Here is a 12,490-nt window from a genome sequence, read left to right on the forward strand (position 1 = left end):
TTGCACTGACATGATTTGACATAACTGTAGCAAGGTAGAACTGCTGCGTAAGCTTAAATCTGGAGGTAAGTCAGGTTTTATATATTTTACCCAAAGCAATCCTTGAGTATCATGGTTATCAACTGTATCTGATAACATGAAGCAGTAACAGTAAATAAACAATTTATTCAAGTGCAGTCCAGTAATCAAGTAAATGAACCTTTGGTATTCCAAAACAAACATTTATTTTTCTGACATGAAAAAATATACCCCAGACTTTGAGGGACCATGTAGTACAATCATTCTGTACTGGACCAATTGAAAGCACCTTCATTAAGCTCTGCAATTGGATGGGTCTGTGCAAGATAACACTAGTGACTGAATTTTCTCTCTGCAGTTTTTTCCCCCCTATGCCACCTGGAGAGGATCTCTGTCTTTCTCAGACACAATGACGTTGATTTTGTTCTGTAGGTGGATGGTGAGAGCATCACGCAGCTCTGACAGGAAGCCTCGCTCAGTGTTACTGTGCTCACACAGAATAACACTTATCCCATTGGCAACTGCATCCAGCACATCATGGTGGGACATCTCTCCTGCCATTTTGAGAAAGAGATGTCATGGAGATCACAAATGGTACAGTTCAGGTAACCAGGTCTCTGCAATGTAGGGAGCATCTCAGCTAAAAGCTGTGGTGATGTAATGGAATACAGGCCATAAGCAGAAATGCAACACCACCTGCTCAGCAGGAAAGTGGAACACTCCTGCTCCAGGGTCCTCTGAAAGACTCAGCTGATAGCCCTGTATGCAGCTGGGTCAAACCACAGAAATTCCTTGCCATCTTTGAGGAGTTGTAAATTCTGCCAATTTGGGCAGAAAATAAAAATGCTCAGAGGGGTTTGGAAGAGGATGGAAGAAAGCAGTTCTGGGTCAGCTCTGCAGGGCTACAAACAAGGGGGAGAAGGGGCAGCAATTCCCACAGAATGCAAGGCAGCCTTCACATTGCTGAGCCACGGGGAATAGCTGTCCCACTGCTGGAAGAGATAATAATGGACCAAGTGTCCCTTTGGCTAGACACACTATGGAGTTTCTTTGGAAGGTTCTGTAGACTACATTATATTCTGTTTTGCATTAGGGAATTCTGTAGGGAATAGAGGAAATATATGTTGCCAAAGGAGAAACACACTTAAAGTTGCAACTCACTGCCATCAGCACTGGTTTTTGTTTTTTTAAATAAATGCTGTAAAGCAATGCTTTAATTCAAGTATCTTTCACTGTGCCACACTGCCAATTGATCTACATTATTTCTACTTTAATGTTAGATTGTCATTCCAATTAGTAACTAATTGTTTCTCAATTATAAATGACAGGTAGTTCTTTGTAGTCAAATCTTTCAACAGCCAGTCAGCCCTCTTATTTTTTGCTGGGGTTTGTTTTTTTTCTCTAATGACTATTTTTATAAAAATAACGAAACAGCAGTCTGTTACCTGTGAGATAGAGGTCAGCTTCTGTTCCCTTCAGGACACTGCTCCCAGAACCAGCACACAGAGCAACTTTCTTCACTGGTGATTCTGCAGGATACAATGTGCCACAGTTAAACTCCTTCCCCTTTGCTGAGCCCTCATCTGTGTATTGCTGGTAATTGTTTAAGTTAACTACTACCTGGATTTTAGAGTCAGTGTAAATTTGGTTGAGGAAGAGACACATGTCAGTTTGAAAGAGTCATGGGCCTATAACACCTCTGACAATACAGCAAAATCCTTTGTGATAGGTAGATTTTTTCCAAGGGGCAGGAAACTTTGCAGAAAACTCCAGCACAGAGGCTGGCTTCTGGTGACCTTTCTCCTAGTGAGGTGTTAGTTAGGCTTCTGAAGTCTTTAATAGGCCATTACTCTTTGCAGGACTCTTGTGTTCCACCACCATTAGGTTACCAACTAATGATGCCACTAAGGCAGCACTTTGCCTCTGAGATATACTGGTTCCTAACTTTCAGCTCTCAGAAGGCCAGTCTTAATGCAAGCTGAAAGCTGCTCCACGCCAATAAAAATTGTCTGTTTGCTGTGATTGCTAATTCCAAGTTATTACATATATGACAGTGACATGAATTTTAATTTTTCATATATATTACATTCGTTAAGGAGAGGGGACACACAACACAGGGAGTTTTCAAAATCTGTTAAGGTTTTACAGTATATTGCCTTGCAATTACTGTTGATTTAAGTGGAGTCACACCACATCAGAAAAATAGGCTTTGAAGTAGTTTGGGGATTTTTTAGTGCAATTGTCAGTCTAATAAGATTTCTGCCTACTAAATTACAAAGAGCTCTCAACAAATTTACTCTCACAAATTTTACCAGCTGTGGTCCTTGGACTTTAGGATAGGTAGCTGGGATAAGAGGATGTTTACTCCACATCTTACTAATGACCCCACTGTTTGAGCTAGTTCACCTTCTTTATCTTACCTTTCATCAAAACATAGTTGTGTTCATAATGATACCGTAGAGTGTCTTACTCTTAAAGTGCTCTGAATTTTAGCATTCAGCCACAAAAGGGAACATACAATCAAGCAGCACATCTTTGTGCCTGATATCGTGGGCAAGAAAAAAATTTAGTCATTATATAAATTACAAAAAATTGTATCTTGTATCTTTCATTCAGCTTGTACTGTCCTTCTTCACCACATCAAGCAGTGTAATAGAGAATCCAGTTAAAATGAAGATTATTTTCATATGACTGTAAATTCTAAGATGCTGTTTCTTAACAGCGCTTCCCAGTTCTTGGAAGTAAACCCGGTGAGCACAGCAGTGTTTCCCACTGTCATGCACGCACTCCTGCTCCCTGTGTTCCTGCAGTGCCAGTCCTAGCAGGCAGTCTGGCTCACAGCCCCTTACCCAGTGTCCTGCCCGCTCCCAGGGCCAGGCGGACGTGGGGGAGCTGCAGGTGCCCTTTGATACGCTCGACTGTGGCTGCCAAGGAGAGTGGCTCGCTCAGGGTGCACAGGCGTCCCATTCCAGTATGGGGAAGAAGAGGCTGAAAAAAAATGAAAATAACTCTGAGAAAGCTGACTCCAGATGCTTGCATTGCTGTCCACACTGTAACAGCATGAGTATGTTGGGCTTGCAGGAACAACACTGAACTTTACAAAGAAGTATTTGTGTGATGTTTTCAAATGTAACATGAACTACGCCAGCTATTGGAACTGATTTAATAATTAGTACAGACCATATAGATAGTTTGATTGCTTTGGAAAACATGTGTGGCTTCAAATTCCTGTATGCCAGTATTTCAGAGCACTGGGGTAGCACTGCAAAGCTCTGATGCCACTGACTACTGCATTTCAGTGTTTAAGGTACTCAGCTCACACAAGTAATACATTCACAGGAAGTAATTTTGTCATTTTGTTACCTTCTGTAGTAAGAGAATCTCAGTCTTGTGATAGAGAAGGCTGTTCTGGGACAATAATGCCACCACCTCCAGCAGTGCTTTCTGAGAGCAGTTCAGACTGACTCGTGTTTGTTCCTCACCTTCAACCCTGAGGAAAGATATGCCTGGTGCTTGTTAAGAAGCTAGACAAAATTTCGGCATTGTAATTACTATATTACAGCATTATAACTATTAATTTTAGCATTATTATTATTATTATTATTATTACTATTATTTTATTCCAGTGGCTGTTCTACTGCTGAGAAAGGAAAAAAAGGCAGCATTGTAATTTCAAGCCTAGACTTGTCTTGGAAGAAACAAATATGGGAATTTAACTCAGCTGTCCTCATCAAATTTTCTGTTAATACTCTTCTTTATACCCCTAATCTATGTGATGCTAGACTTGAGTTGCTATTACCATTTAGCAAGACATAGATTGCCCAGAAAGGGACGATTATTCTTTAAGTTTCTCATTCTATTGCTGGAAAATACAGCAGCAATGCACAGAGGAACAAAATTATTAGAACAGTAAAATACAATTACAGCAACTTATTATTTCAAACAAGAGGAAGAATACGACATTAGAGAGTGGAGCAGATACCTGGCTGGGAGAGTAGTGAGACAAGAGATCTGTGGGATGTCTTTGATTTTGGACAGCACTGCATCCAGATGCTCAGCATCTGCACAGAATTCTACCCGGTGAGTGCCCTCAGCTGGAGAGCTTGGTGCAGTTGATGGATGCAGTGGGACAGAAGTACAGGTGCCTGAGAAAACAGTACAAAATTGCTGATTTATAAAGCAGGGCAAGTATCCTAACACTGTTTAGCACTTATCTTTATAAGAGATGTGGCACAAAGATGCAAATTTTGCACTCAAGTCCTTTTTTCCTGACCAGAACTGAGGGCTTTTTATTCTCCTGTCTCCATTAGGCACAGTCTATTTTAAATTCAAAGAAGCTGATGGATATGTATTATTTGCCATTCTTAATGCCATCAGTTTTATCCTAAGGATTGTACAAAACCAAAAAGAGTTCCTAGTTTGTATGACAGGCTGGAAAAGACACAGCTATTGTAATCTGTGAGCCACAATACAGGATTAAAATCTAAAATAATTTTACATAGTTTAAATACTTTGCAAACATTGAGAGCTTGTATTTTATAAATGAAAGGTGGTGATTTAAAGTCAGTGATATCATTGCAACCACAGTGGACAATAAATAAGCTCCACCAGTTCCAGATACATCCATTGTATCTGGAACTGGTGTCATGCATCTGAAAATATGCTCCTGTGTTTGTTTTCTGGTATATACCACCAAGATAAATGTCCTAAAATGTAATTAAGGTTACAGTACCATAAAAATAGTAGGAAAAATAAAAACAGTCCTCAAATCACCCCTGTAAAAGCTGGAAGGCAAATGATGACAGATCCCACCTAAAATAGCATACATCTTTAATAATTTTAATTTGTTTGTTCTTAACAGAATCTCACCCAGTCCCTTTGTTAGCCAGTTATTAACTCCGTGAGGTATGGCATCGTACGCCGTATGTGGAGAATAAATCCCGATTCTGTTCTCCAAGGCTCGGACCACCAGCCGTTCCTTCCAGGTTTTCCACGTTACTCGCTTGAGTGGTGCGAATATAGGAGGGTGGTAAGAAAGAATGAGGTCTGCTTTCTTCTGCACTGCCTCTTCCATCACCTCCTCAGTCAGGTCGTTAGTGAGGAAAAGGGTGTTCACCGTGTGGGGAGGACTTGGTTCCACCAGCAATCCCACATTGTCCCAGCTTTCAGCCAGAGCGGGGGAGGCGAAGTCATTCAGGGAAGAAACGAGCTCCCGGAGGTTCATGAGGGCGCGTACGGGCGGGCGGCCCAAGGCACGGACGCGGTGCAGAGGCGGTAGGAGCAGCGGCATGCGGGGACCTGTGCGGGGCAAACACAGGCCGCCGTGAGCCTCAGGAACCCACCGCCCGAACACCAGCCACGCCCGCTCGGGCTGCGGCCGCTGCCCCGCTGCCGGTCAGCGCTCCCGCCCACCCCCGGCATCCCCGGGCGCCCTCCCCACCCCGGGGCTCCCGCGGCACCGCGCTCACCTCCGGCCGGAGCGGGGCCGGCGCTGCGGGGCGGGACCTGCGCTCGGCCCCGCCGCTTCCGCCGCGCTCAGCGGGGCTGGGCGGCCCCTGAGGCCCGTGGGAGCGCAGCCGCTTCTCCCCGGCGGGGGCTGGTCTGCATCAGCCCCGGCAGGGTAAGGCGTTCTCTGAGCCCAGCGGCTCTGTGCGCGGCATTTCGGTGGCGGTACCTCGGGCAGGGAGGGAGCGGTCGGTGCGGCTGCCGTGGGTGAGGGGGAGCCGGGCGCGGGTGGGTTGAGGTGGGGACACGGGGCCAGGGCTCCACCGGCGAGGGCGGGGGGATAGAGGAGATATCAACGCGTAAATCTCTCGGCTTCTACACAGCCTCGGTTTTATTGCCGGCATTATAAACACTTTATTTGAAAGTATTACAAAGATTTAAAAAGTCTGATTGGGCGCAGTTACTTGTCTGTTGCAGATACTCACAGCTGTCACGAGTTGCCCCAAATCATACTTTTGTTAGGTACTGGCATGAGACTTTTACCTGTGAATTTCTGCCATCTACTATTCTGCCAGCTGCTATAATATTTGCAAAAACTGATTGCTTAGTATAAATTTTCATCCTAGGAAAGAGTGTTTTTCGCTCTCTTCCCCATTCTCTAAGTGGTCTTTTTCTAGTCATTTTTTCATACTTTATATGCTGTGTAGTTGCTTAATGCAAAAATTTAGTCATAGAGTTGCTGGAATGGCACCGTTGAACTGTGTGGTGTAAAAACATGTAACCAACAAATATTTTAGAATCAAAACCAAATGGTGATTGGCAGGAAAAAACCTAACAAATTTCTTGTGTTTACAGGAAATCGCTGTATAGAAGGCTACCTCAGATTTTGATGAGTAGACATGGTAAGAATAAAAGCACATTTTATGTTTTCTGAAATAGTCATCTCTTGGAAAGTGAATGGCTGCTCTCCATCTCAAAGGATTACATGTTTTACTCTGATGCTGTGAGGAATTTGTCATGAAAAGTTCAGGGTTTTAATTTCAAACTTATAAAAAGATACTGTGAAAAGGGAAACATTTTTATTTACATTGGTCTAAAACATCATTGTGCTTTCACTTTAAAGATCCCAGATTTTAATGCTACTTTGGCATGTATTTGATAATCTAGTTTGGTTTCTTTTGCCACAGAAGCATTAGTCTAGTTGCAAGAACATACTTCTGCTTCAGCATATGTAAACCTCTGTACTCATGGGCTTTTAAAAGTTTAGCAATTCGAGAAATAGAGATAAGACTCTTAACTGAGGTCTTAAACTGATCATACACCTTCTATAGCATCTTCATGGACATTGTGGACATCTGTCTCCTTTACTTGTATACTTTTGGAGCAGTATGTCAGTATCAGGATGATACTGATTTTTATTAGTTTTGCTGTAGGGTTATCCCCACAGTAATTGTTTTTTCCTAGTTTAGCACTTTCCCTAGAAGCACTGTGATATATATGGCCTGTAGAGATAAATTTGCTTAGGTCATTGGGTAACTGATTTTAAATTTTATGAAGTTAACTTATAAATTCTTAAGGAAAGTAAGTTAATTTGTAGATTTACTTGTGTGTGAAGGCACATTATATAAGCTGCCATTCAGAACTAACCTTATCAATCAAAAGGCCACAGACTTCAGTTGCTCCTCTAGTTGCAAAGCAGTGAGTGTGTGCACCATCCAAAATACATGAAAACTTGATTTTTCACCTTTACTTTCAAGTGACTGAGTAGGTCCTGTTTGCAAATGAATAATGTATTTCTGGAGTGTAACAGCATGCAACAGCTACTGCATTACCATGGCAAACTTGATTTGTCCTGAAATGAAATGAAGCTGAATGCTTTCTGGTGATTTTACTGGAAATGCAGGTTGGTTGTGACAGTAGCCTTGCTTATGGCCAAATGGTGAAACAGTGGTTATATGCAGTGCAAACTTGCTTATGTTCTTGATGGTGCTGGTAAATAAAACAGTGTCTGTTAGTATATTATTGCTGATTTAACTATTGTTTTCTGCCTTTTGCTCAGGCTGTCACACTGCATACTGATGTGGGAGATATTAAAATTGAGCTATTCTGTGAGCGTACTCCAAAGACTTGTGAAGTAAGTTACATACCAGGAGTAGGATTGCCTAGTGATGAAATAAAGCAGTAAAAATAGGTGAAGACCGTGGTGGAGGTGAAGTGGCTTTTGAAATTTCACCTTTTCGTGGAATGCAATACGAACACTTTAAGGTGGTGCAGTGTCTGTTCCACTCATGGAACTTGTGCACTCTGTCATACTGCCTGGAGTTTCATGCCTGTTTCTTACTTGATAAGGTTTAGTTAAGGGTGCTTCTTATGAAGTTCCAGCATTTCCCAAAGTGTCCTTTGACTTTAAGAGGAAATACAGCACCCAGTGTGGGATTCCCAGATTTCCATGGGTTTACTCATACCCTACAGACTTGATTTTAGTTTGAAAGAGTGAAACTCACAGTTTTTCAGGGACCCCAGTTTTGAATTTTTGCAATAAACTGAAATTGAAATAAATTTCATTTATTTTAATGAAAAAGCTGAGGCATTAAGTTATTGATTACAAAATTACATGTGCCAAATAAAATTCTTGAATGGGAATGATACTTGAGAGCATGTCTTAGGCTTCTTGTTTGTTCCTCAAGTCAGCCTTGCACTGAAAGCTTTTTATTCTTTGTGTGTGACACTATCAAAGGAGTTTATTAGCTATGATTTCTTTATGACTGCTCTGTGGCTATACTCTGTGGAATTCCCATGGTCACAAAGCACAGCAGAGGTAAAAGCATTGGTCTTGCCAATGCTGTCATTTTAGTAAGGTAATACTATTTTTCAGTTGTTTGTTAATATGGTTTGTTTGATTTTTGTAGAATTTCCTGGCTCTTTGTGCTAGTAACTACTACAATGGATGCGTATTTCACCGAAATATAAAGGGCTTCATGGTTCAGACAGGGGATCCATTAGGTAAATTCTTCTGTCTGGGTTTTTCTGTGGAAAAAATGTACATAAAAATAAAATGTAAGGAAATAAATAGGAATTATGGGTATTAAAACCAAAATGTAAGTAAAGTAAAAATATAAGAGTTATTGTATTATTGATAAGAGTTTTTTATTATGAGATTATTTTTTGTGGTGGGTTTACAGAAGTGCAGGCATTACCCTGATTTTAAGTAATCATCCATTCTACAAACTTGAGTTTTACCAGCTGTTTCCACTAAATATGATGGGTCTGTTGACTCAAGTAGAAGCAGGTGCTACTGAGCTCTGTGTGGTTTCTGCCTGAAAGGCTGCATCTAAAGCATTTGGGGGAAATGTCCCAGATGGTGTCAGCTGTTTGCGGGAAAATCTGATTCAGCTGTGTCTGTTCATACTCATACTGAATTTAATTTGAGGATATGTCAGCATTTTCTTCTCCTGCTTAACAGGTTCCTTATATAGAGTTATGTCTTAGTGCAGTGTCAAGAACCTGCCTCAAACTAACTGCAGGCTGTCCAGGGTACTTTGTTGTAAATGCTGTAACAGATCATAATTTCTGGATTCTTCAGTTTGAAAATCCAGTAATTTCTACTGTGGTGCTTCTTTGTCAGGCACTGGGAAAGGAGGTAACAGCATCTGGGGCAAGAAGTTTGAAGATGAATTCAGTGAATATCTAAAGGTATTTCTGTGCTCTCAATATGCACTTAACGTTTTCATTTGAATTTTCTCTAAAATAATTTTCTCTTGTTTGGAGAACAATAGCTTATTAAAATAGGAACAGTAATTTCTGTGTTTGCGAAGTAAGGTTTGAGGGTTTTCATCACAGAAAACAGAAGTAAAAAGAATTTCTGACAGCATTTTTCATGCACTGGAGGCAAAGAAGTAATTTCTCACTGTAAGAGCCATTTTGAGGAGCTCATTACTGATTCTGATAGAATATATTAGCAACCAAGATTTGTTCTTAATAATGGTATTGAGGAAGAGCTCTAAGTCATAGAGCACTTTGCCCAGATTAGTTCTGGTTTCACAGATATGTATTCATGCTGAGGTTTTTCCCCTTGTTCAGCACAGTGTCCGTGGGGTAGTTTCCATGGCAAACAATGGTCCCAACACCAATGGATCACAGTTCTTCATCACTTATGGCAAACAGCCACACCTGGACATGAAGTACACAGTGTTTGGAAAGTAAGTGATTCAACTGCACACCTGTGTCAGAGTGTGTGAGGGACCTGAGTATTTCAAGGCACATGCAAATGCTTGAACTCCTTCTCAGAGTTCATGGATGCTTAATATTTCCTTTCAAAATACATTATTTGCCACATAAAATGTTTTGGTTGTCTTATTTTGTATCATTTACTTGCAAAATCCTTGCATTGGGATGATTGACTGTAAAGTGTTTTGAGATACCACAAGTGTGCAATTTAAATCATTATTAGAAGGCAATTTCCAGCACTGGTGTTTTTCTTGCAGAGTTATTGATGGATTGGAGACCCTGGATGAGCTGGAGAAGCTGCCTGTGAATGAGAAAACCTATCGACCTCTTAATGATGTTCGCATTAAAGACATTACAATTCATGCCAACCCTTTTGCTCTGTAGCCACAGAATGCTGCATCACATTCTTCAGAGACTGGTCAGATAATTCCCAGATCGTGGGGTTTAAAGAGCCATCAAAAAGGGTTACTTCAGCTGGATCATATCTTTGCTTGTTGAATGCAGAATTTTCAGGAGCTTTAACATTGCTTGGGAGTTGTCACAGAGCCATGTTTTCCAGAGTATCTTCCAGCATTTTGATTTTTAAGCATTTTTTTTATACTTGTAAAATAAAAAAGTTTTATTTTTTTTCCTAATCTTTGGTTTTTGCATTATCTTTCTGAGTGATGTTATGTTAAGCAATGTTCTTTGCTATAATTTCTTGCTACCAGTTTTGTGAAACTTTCTCATAAAGTGTCATCTTACTCATTTTTCTCAAAAGAGTAAAGTAAGATCCACATTTTTTCCCCTAGGTGAGAGCAGTGTCATAAACAGATGAAACCTTTCCCTCTCAGAAGATTAAAGAACATATTTAGAGGAGTGTTTGCTCTTGTGCTGCTGTTGATAATGTCTTTAGCCTTCCCAAAAGAAAGATGGGAGTAATTTCTTCTGCTTCTGGCACAGCACTATTGCTCTGAAAGAGTAAGTATTTCTGTCCTTACATAGCTGTTGACTGAAACTAGGTAACATGGATTTACTGTAGCTTGTTTTTAATAATTTTTTTGCACAAAGACTAGGGGATAAACAAAACAAAGAGCACTGTCAAAAAGGCTGTGGTCACATGGTGTTGAACAAATAAGAGCCATTTTGGACTTCTTCCCCCAATCCTGTTTCACTCAGTGAGCAGCCCTTAGCAAAACCCATTCTTATATATATGTTTTCTAATCCTAGGGAGGCTCGAGGTCTAGCTGACTTGCAGTCAGCTTCAGGCCATTATTTGGAGACTTGGCCTCTTAATATAATGAGAACTCATTTGCAAGAGAAAGGCAAAGGTGTGCTAGGTACAGATTACTGAGGTAATGAGAAGAGTTAATCAATACCTGCTCCAGGGGACAAAGTTTCTATATTCTTCTTGGAATGTTGCTTTAAGCTCCCAGCCCTTGTTCCAGCCTTAATATGTTTTAGTGTAATGCTTCAGTCAGGTAAAGTATTTTATTCTTTCAGCTCTGTGCTCCTCTCTTCGTTATAACCAGCAGCAGTAGCAAGTAAACACAAGTGTGCAATGGCACACCTGACTGACACTGCTGCCGTGCAGGAGGAAGGACACTCTGGGACATGTCCTAAGTGCAAAAGAACTGTAAATAATTAATAATTTAAAATTGTACTGAACTGGAAACAATTTCAGTTTGGTTTTTTTTCTCCACAAAAAGAAGGCTGTTACATAGAAAGTGTGAAATGCAGCTGCACCAAGTATTTTGCTCTCTGGAGGACACACATTAAATGTAGATACTTTTTGGGGGGTGGGTTTTTTTGCTGGGGTTTGTTTTTTTGTTTTCTTTTTAATTTTTGGGTTTGTTTTGTTGTTGTTTAGATTCATTGCATTAAAAAAAATTACAGTGTTGTGCATTGAAAGGAGAGTGATCCTATTGGGACAAAATTACAAACCAACTTTTCAAAACTGTATTCTATTTTCCTGGACTTGGTCTAAGCTGGAGAGCAGCGGGCAAGTTGCCGGTACGGTGAGGGGATTCCCGAGGAGCAGGAACCCGTGCGGGGCAGCGCTGAGGCCACTGGCGGCCCCTCGGCCGGGCGCGATTGCCGCTCCGCCGCTCGGGGCCGCCGCCTCCCCTCAGGCCGCCATGTTCTCTGCTGCGCCTTCTCGGGCCGCCAGAAAATGGCCTCGGCCGCTGCGGCGGGGCCCGAGCCTCTCTCGGAGCCCCTGCTCGGGCCGAGCACGGAGCCTTTCGCCGGGGCGGGGAGCCGGGGCCGGGCCCGAGTCCCCCTCGCTCCTCCCTCCCGGGGCCTCCCGGGGCCCTCCGGCCTGAGGCGCTGCCGTCGGCCCGGGGCTGAAAAGGGTGAGGGGGGACTGAGTTCGCTTTTCCTCACGGGGCAACCCAGCAGGGAGATAACCCGAGTTTTATAGAAAAACTTCAGTGAAATCTTGAAAAGCCCCCTGGGCGATATTTGTCCTTGTTAAGCGCACAGAAGCCTTTCTTTATCGTAGGATAATGCAGCACTGGGGGCCTGAGTAGCTTGGTGGGAGTGTCCAAGCCACACTGTCTTTCAAAGGCTTTTTTAAAGAAGAAGGTTACAGGTTTAAGTTAAAAGGCTTTTTTAAAGAAAAAGGTTACAGGTTTAAGTTCCCCTGTAAAAAAATAATTAACTTGAAAAAAGCTCTTGAATGAAAAAAACGACTTGGAAGAAGGAGCAGAGTAAAGAGCCAAAAACTGGGATGTTGAGGAAAAACACAATCATTATGTAGAGGGTGATCTTGTCCCCCAGTGAGTTGCAGCTGGGTCAGTTGCTGAAGATTGGAGGTGGG

The 12,490-nt window shown here is 41.9% G+C and overlaps 2 protein-coding genes across 2 annotated transcripts; one reads left to right on the forward strand and one right to left on the reverse strand.

Annotated features, from left to right (window-relative positions):
• Positions 1–145: 145 nt before the first annotated feature.
• On the reverse strand, positions 146–5,527 carry NIF3L1 (NGG1 interacting factor 3 like 1). The gene is made up of 7 exons (XM_030241539.2): positions 5,487–5,527; positions 4,888–5,316; positions 4,001–4,163; positions 3,382–3,508; positions 2,868–3,006; positions 1,464–1,547; positions 146–572 (listed from the first exon to the last, which is right to left on the reverse strand). Exons 2-7 carry the CDS (start codon positions 5,306–5,308, stop codon positions 388–390), a joined length of 1,119 nt encoding a protein of 372 aa, XP_030097399.1. The 5' UTR covers positions 5,309–5,316; positions 5,487–5,527; the 3' UTR covers positions 146–387.
• On the forward strand, positions 5,509–10,325 carry PPIL3 (peptidylprolyl isomerase like 3). Its single transcript, XM_030241540.2, has 7 exons — positions 5,509–5,638; positions 6,319–6,365; positions 7,523–7,597; positions 8,373–8,466; positions 9,089–9,156; positions 9,544–9,662; positions 9,948–10,325. Exons 2-7 carry the CDS (start codon positions 6,363–6,365, stop codon positions 10,072–10,074), a joined length of 486 nt encoding a protein of 161 aa, XP_030097400.1. The 5' UTR covers positions 5,509–5,638; positions 6,319–6,362; the 3' UTR covers positions 10,075–10,325.
• Positions 10,326–12,490: the final 2,165 nt, after the last annotated feature.

This window comes from Serinus canaria, chromosome 7, assembly GCF_022539315.1.
Source record: "Serinus canaria isolate serCan28SL12 chromosome 7, serCan2020, whole genome shotgun sequence".
Lineage (NCBI taxonomy): Eukaryota > Metazoa > Chordata > Aves > Passeriformes > Fringillidae > Serinus > Serinus canaria.

What these genes read in the sequence shown, in the direction of transcription:
- NIF3L1 (XM_030241539.2), bottom strand. Translation starts at nt 5,308, where the DNA reads ATGCCGCTGCTCCTACCGCCTCTGCACCGCGTCCGTGCCTTGGGCCGC. An exon ending in GGGAGCGGGCAGGACACTGG is followed by an intron (nt 1,548 to 2,867) that starts GTAAGGGGCTGT and finishes TGTATCCTGCAG; the next exon opens with AATCACCAGTGAAGAAAGTT. An exon ending in AGCTGACCTCTATCTCACAG is followed by an intron (nt 573 to 1,463) that starts GTAACAGACTGC and finishes TCAAAATGGCAG; the next exon opens with GAGAGATGTCCCACCATGAT.
- PPIL3 (XM_030241540.2), top strand. An exon ending in AATTCAGTGAATATCTAAAG is followed by an intron (nt 9,157 to 9,543) that starts GTATTTCTGTGC and finishes CCCCTTGTTCAG; the next exon opens with CACAGTGTCCGTGGGGTAGT. An exon ending in AAGTACACAGTGTTTGGAAA is followed by an intron (nt 9,663 to 9,947) that starts GTAAGTGATTCA and finishes TTTTTCTTGCAG; the next exon opens with AGTTATTGATGGATTGGAGA.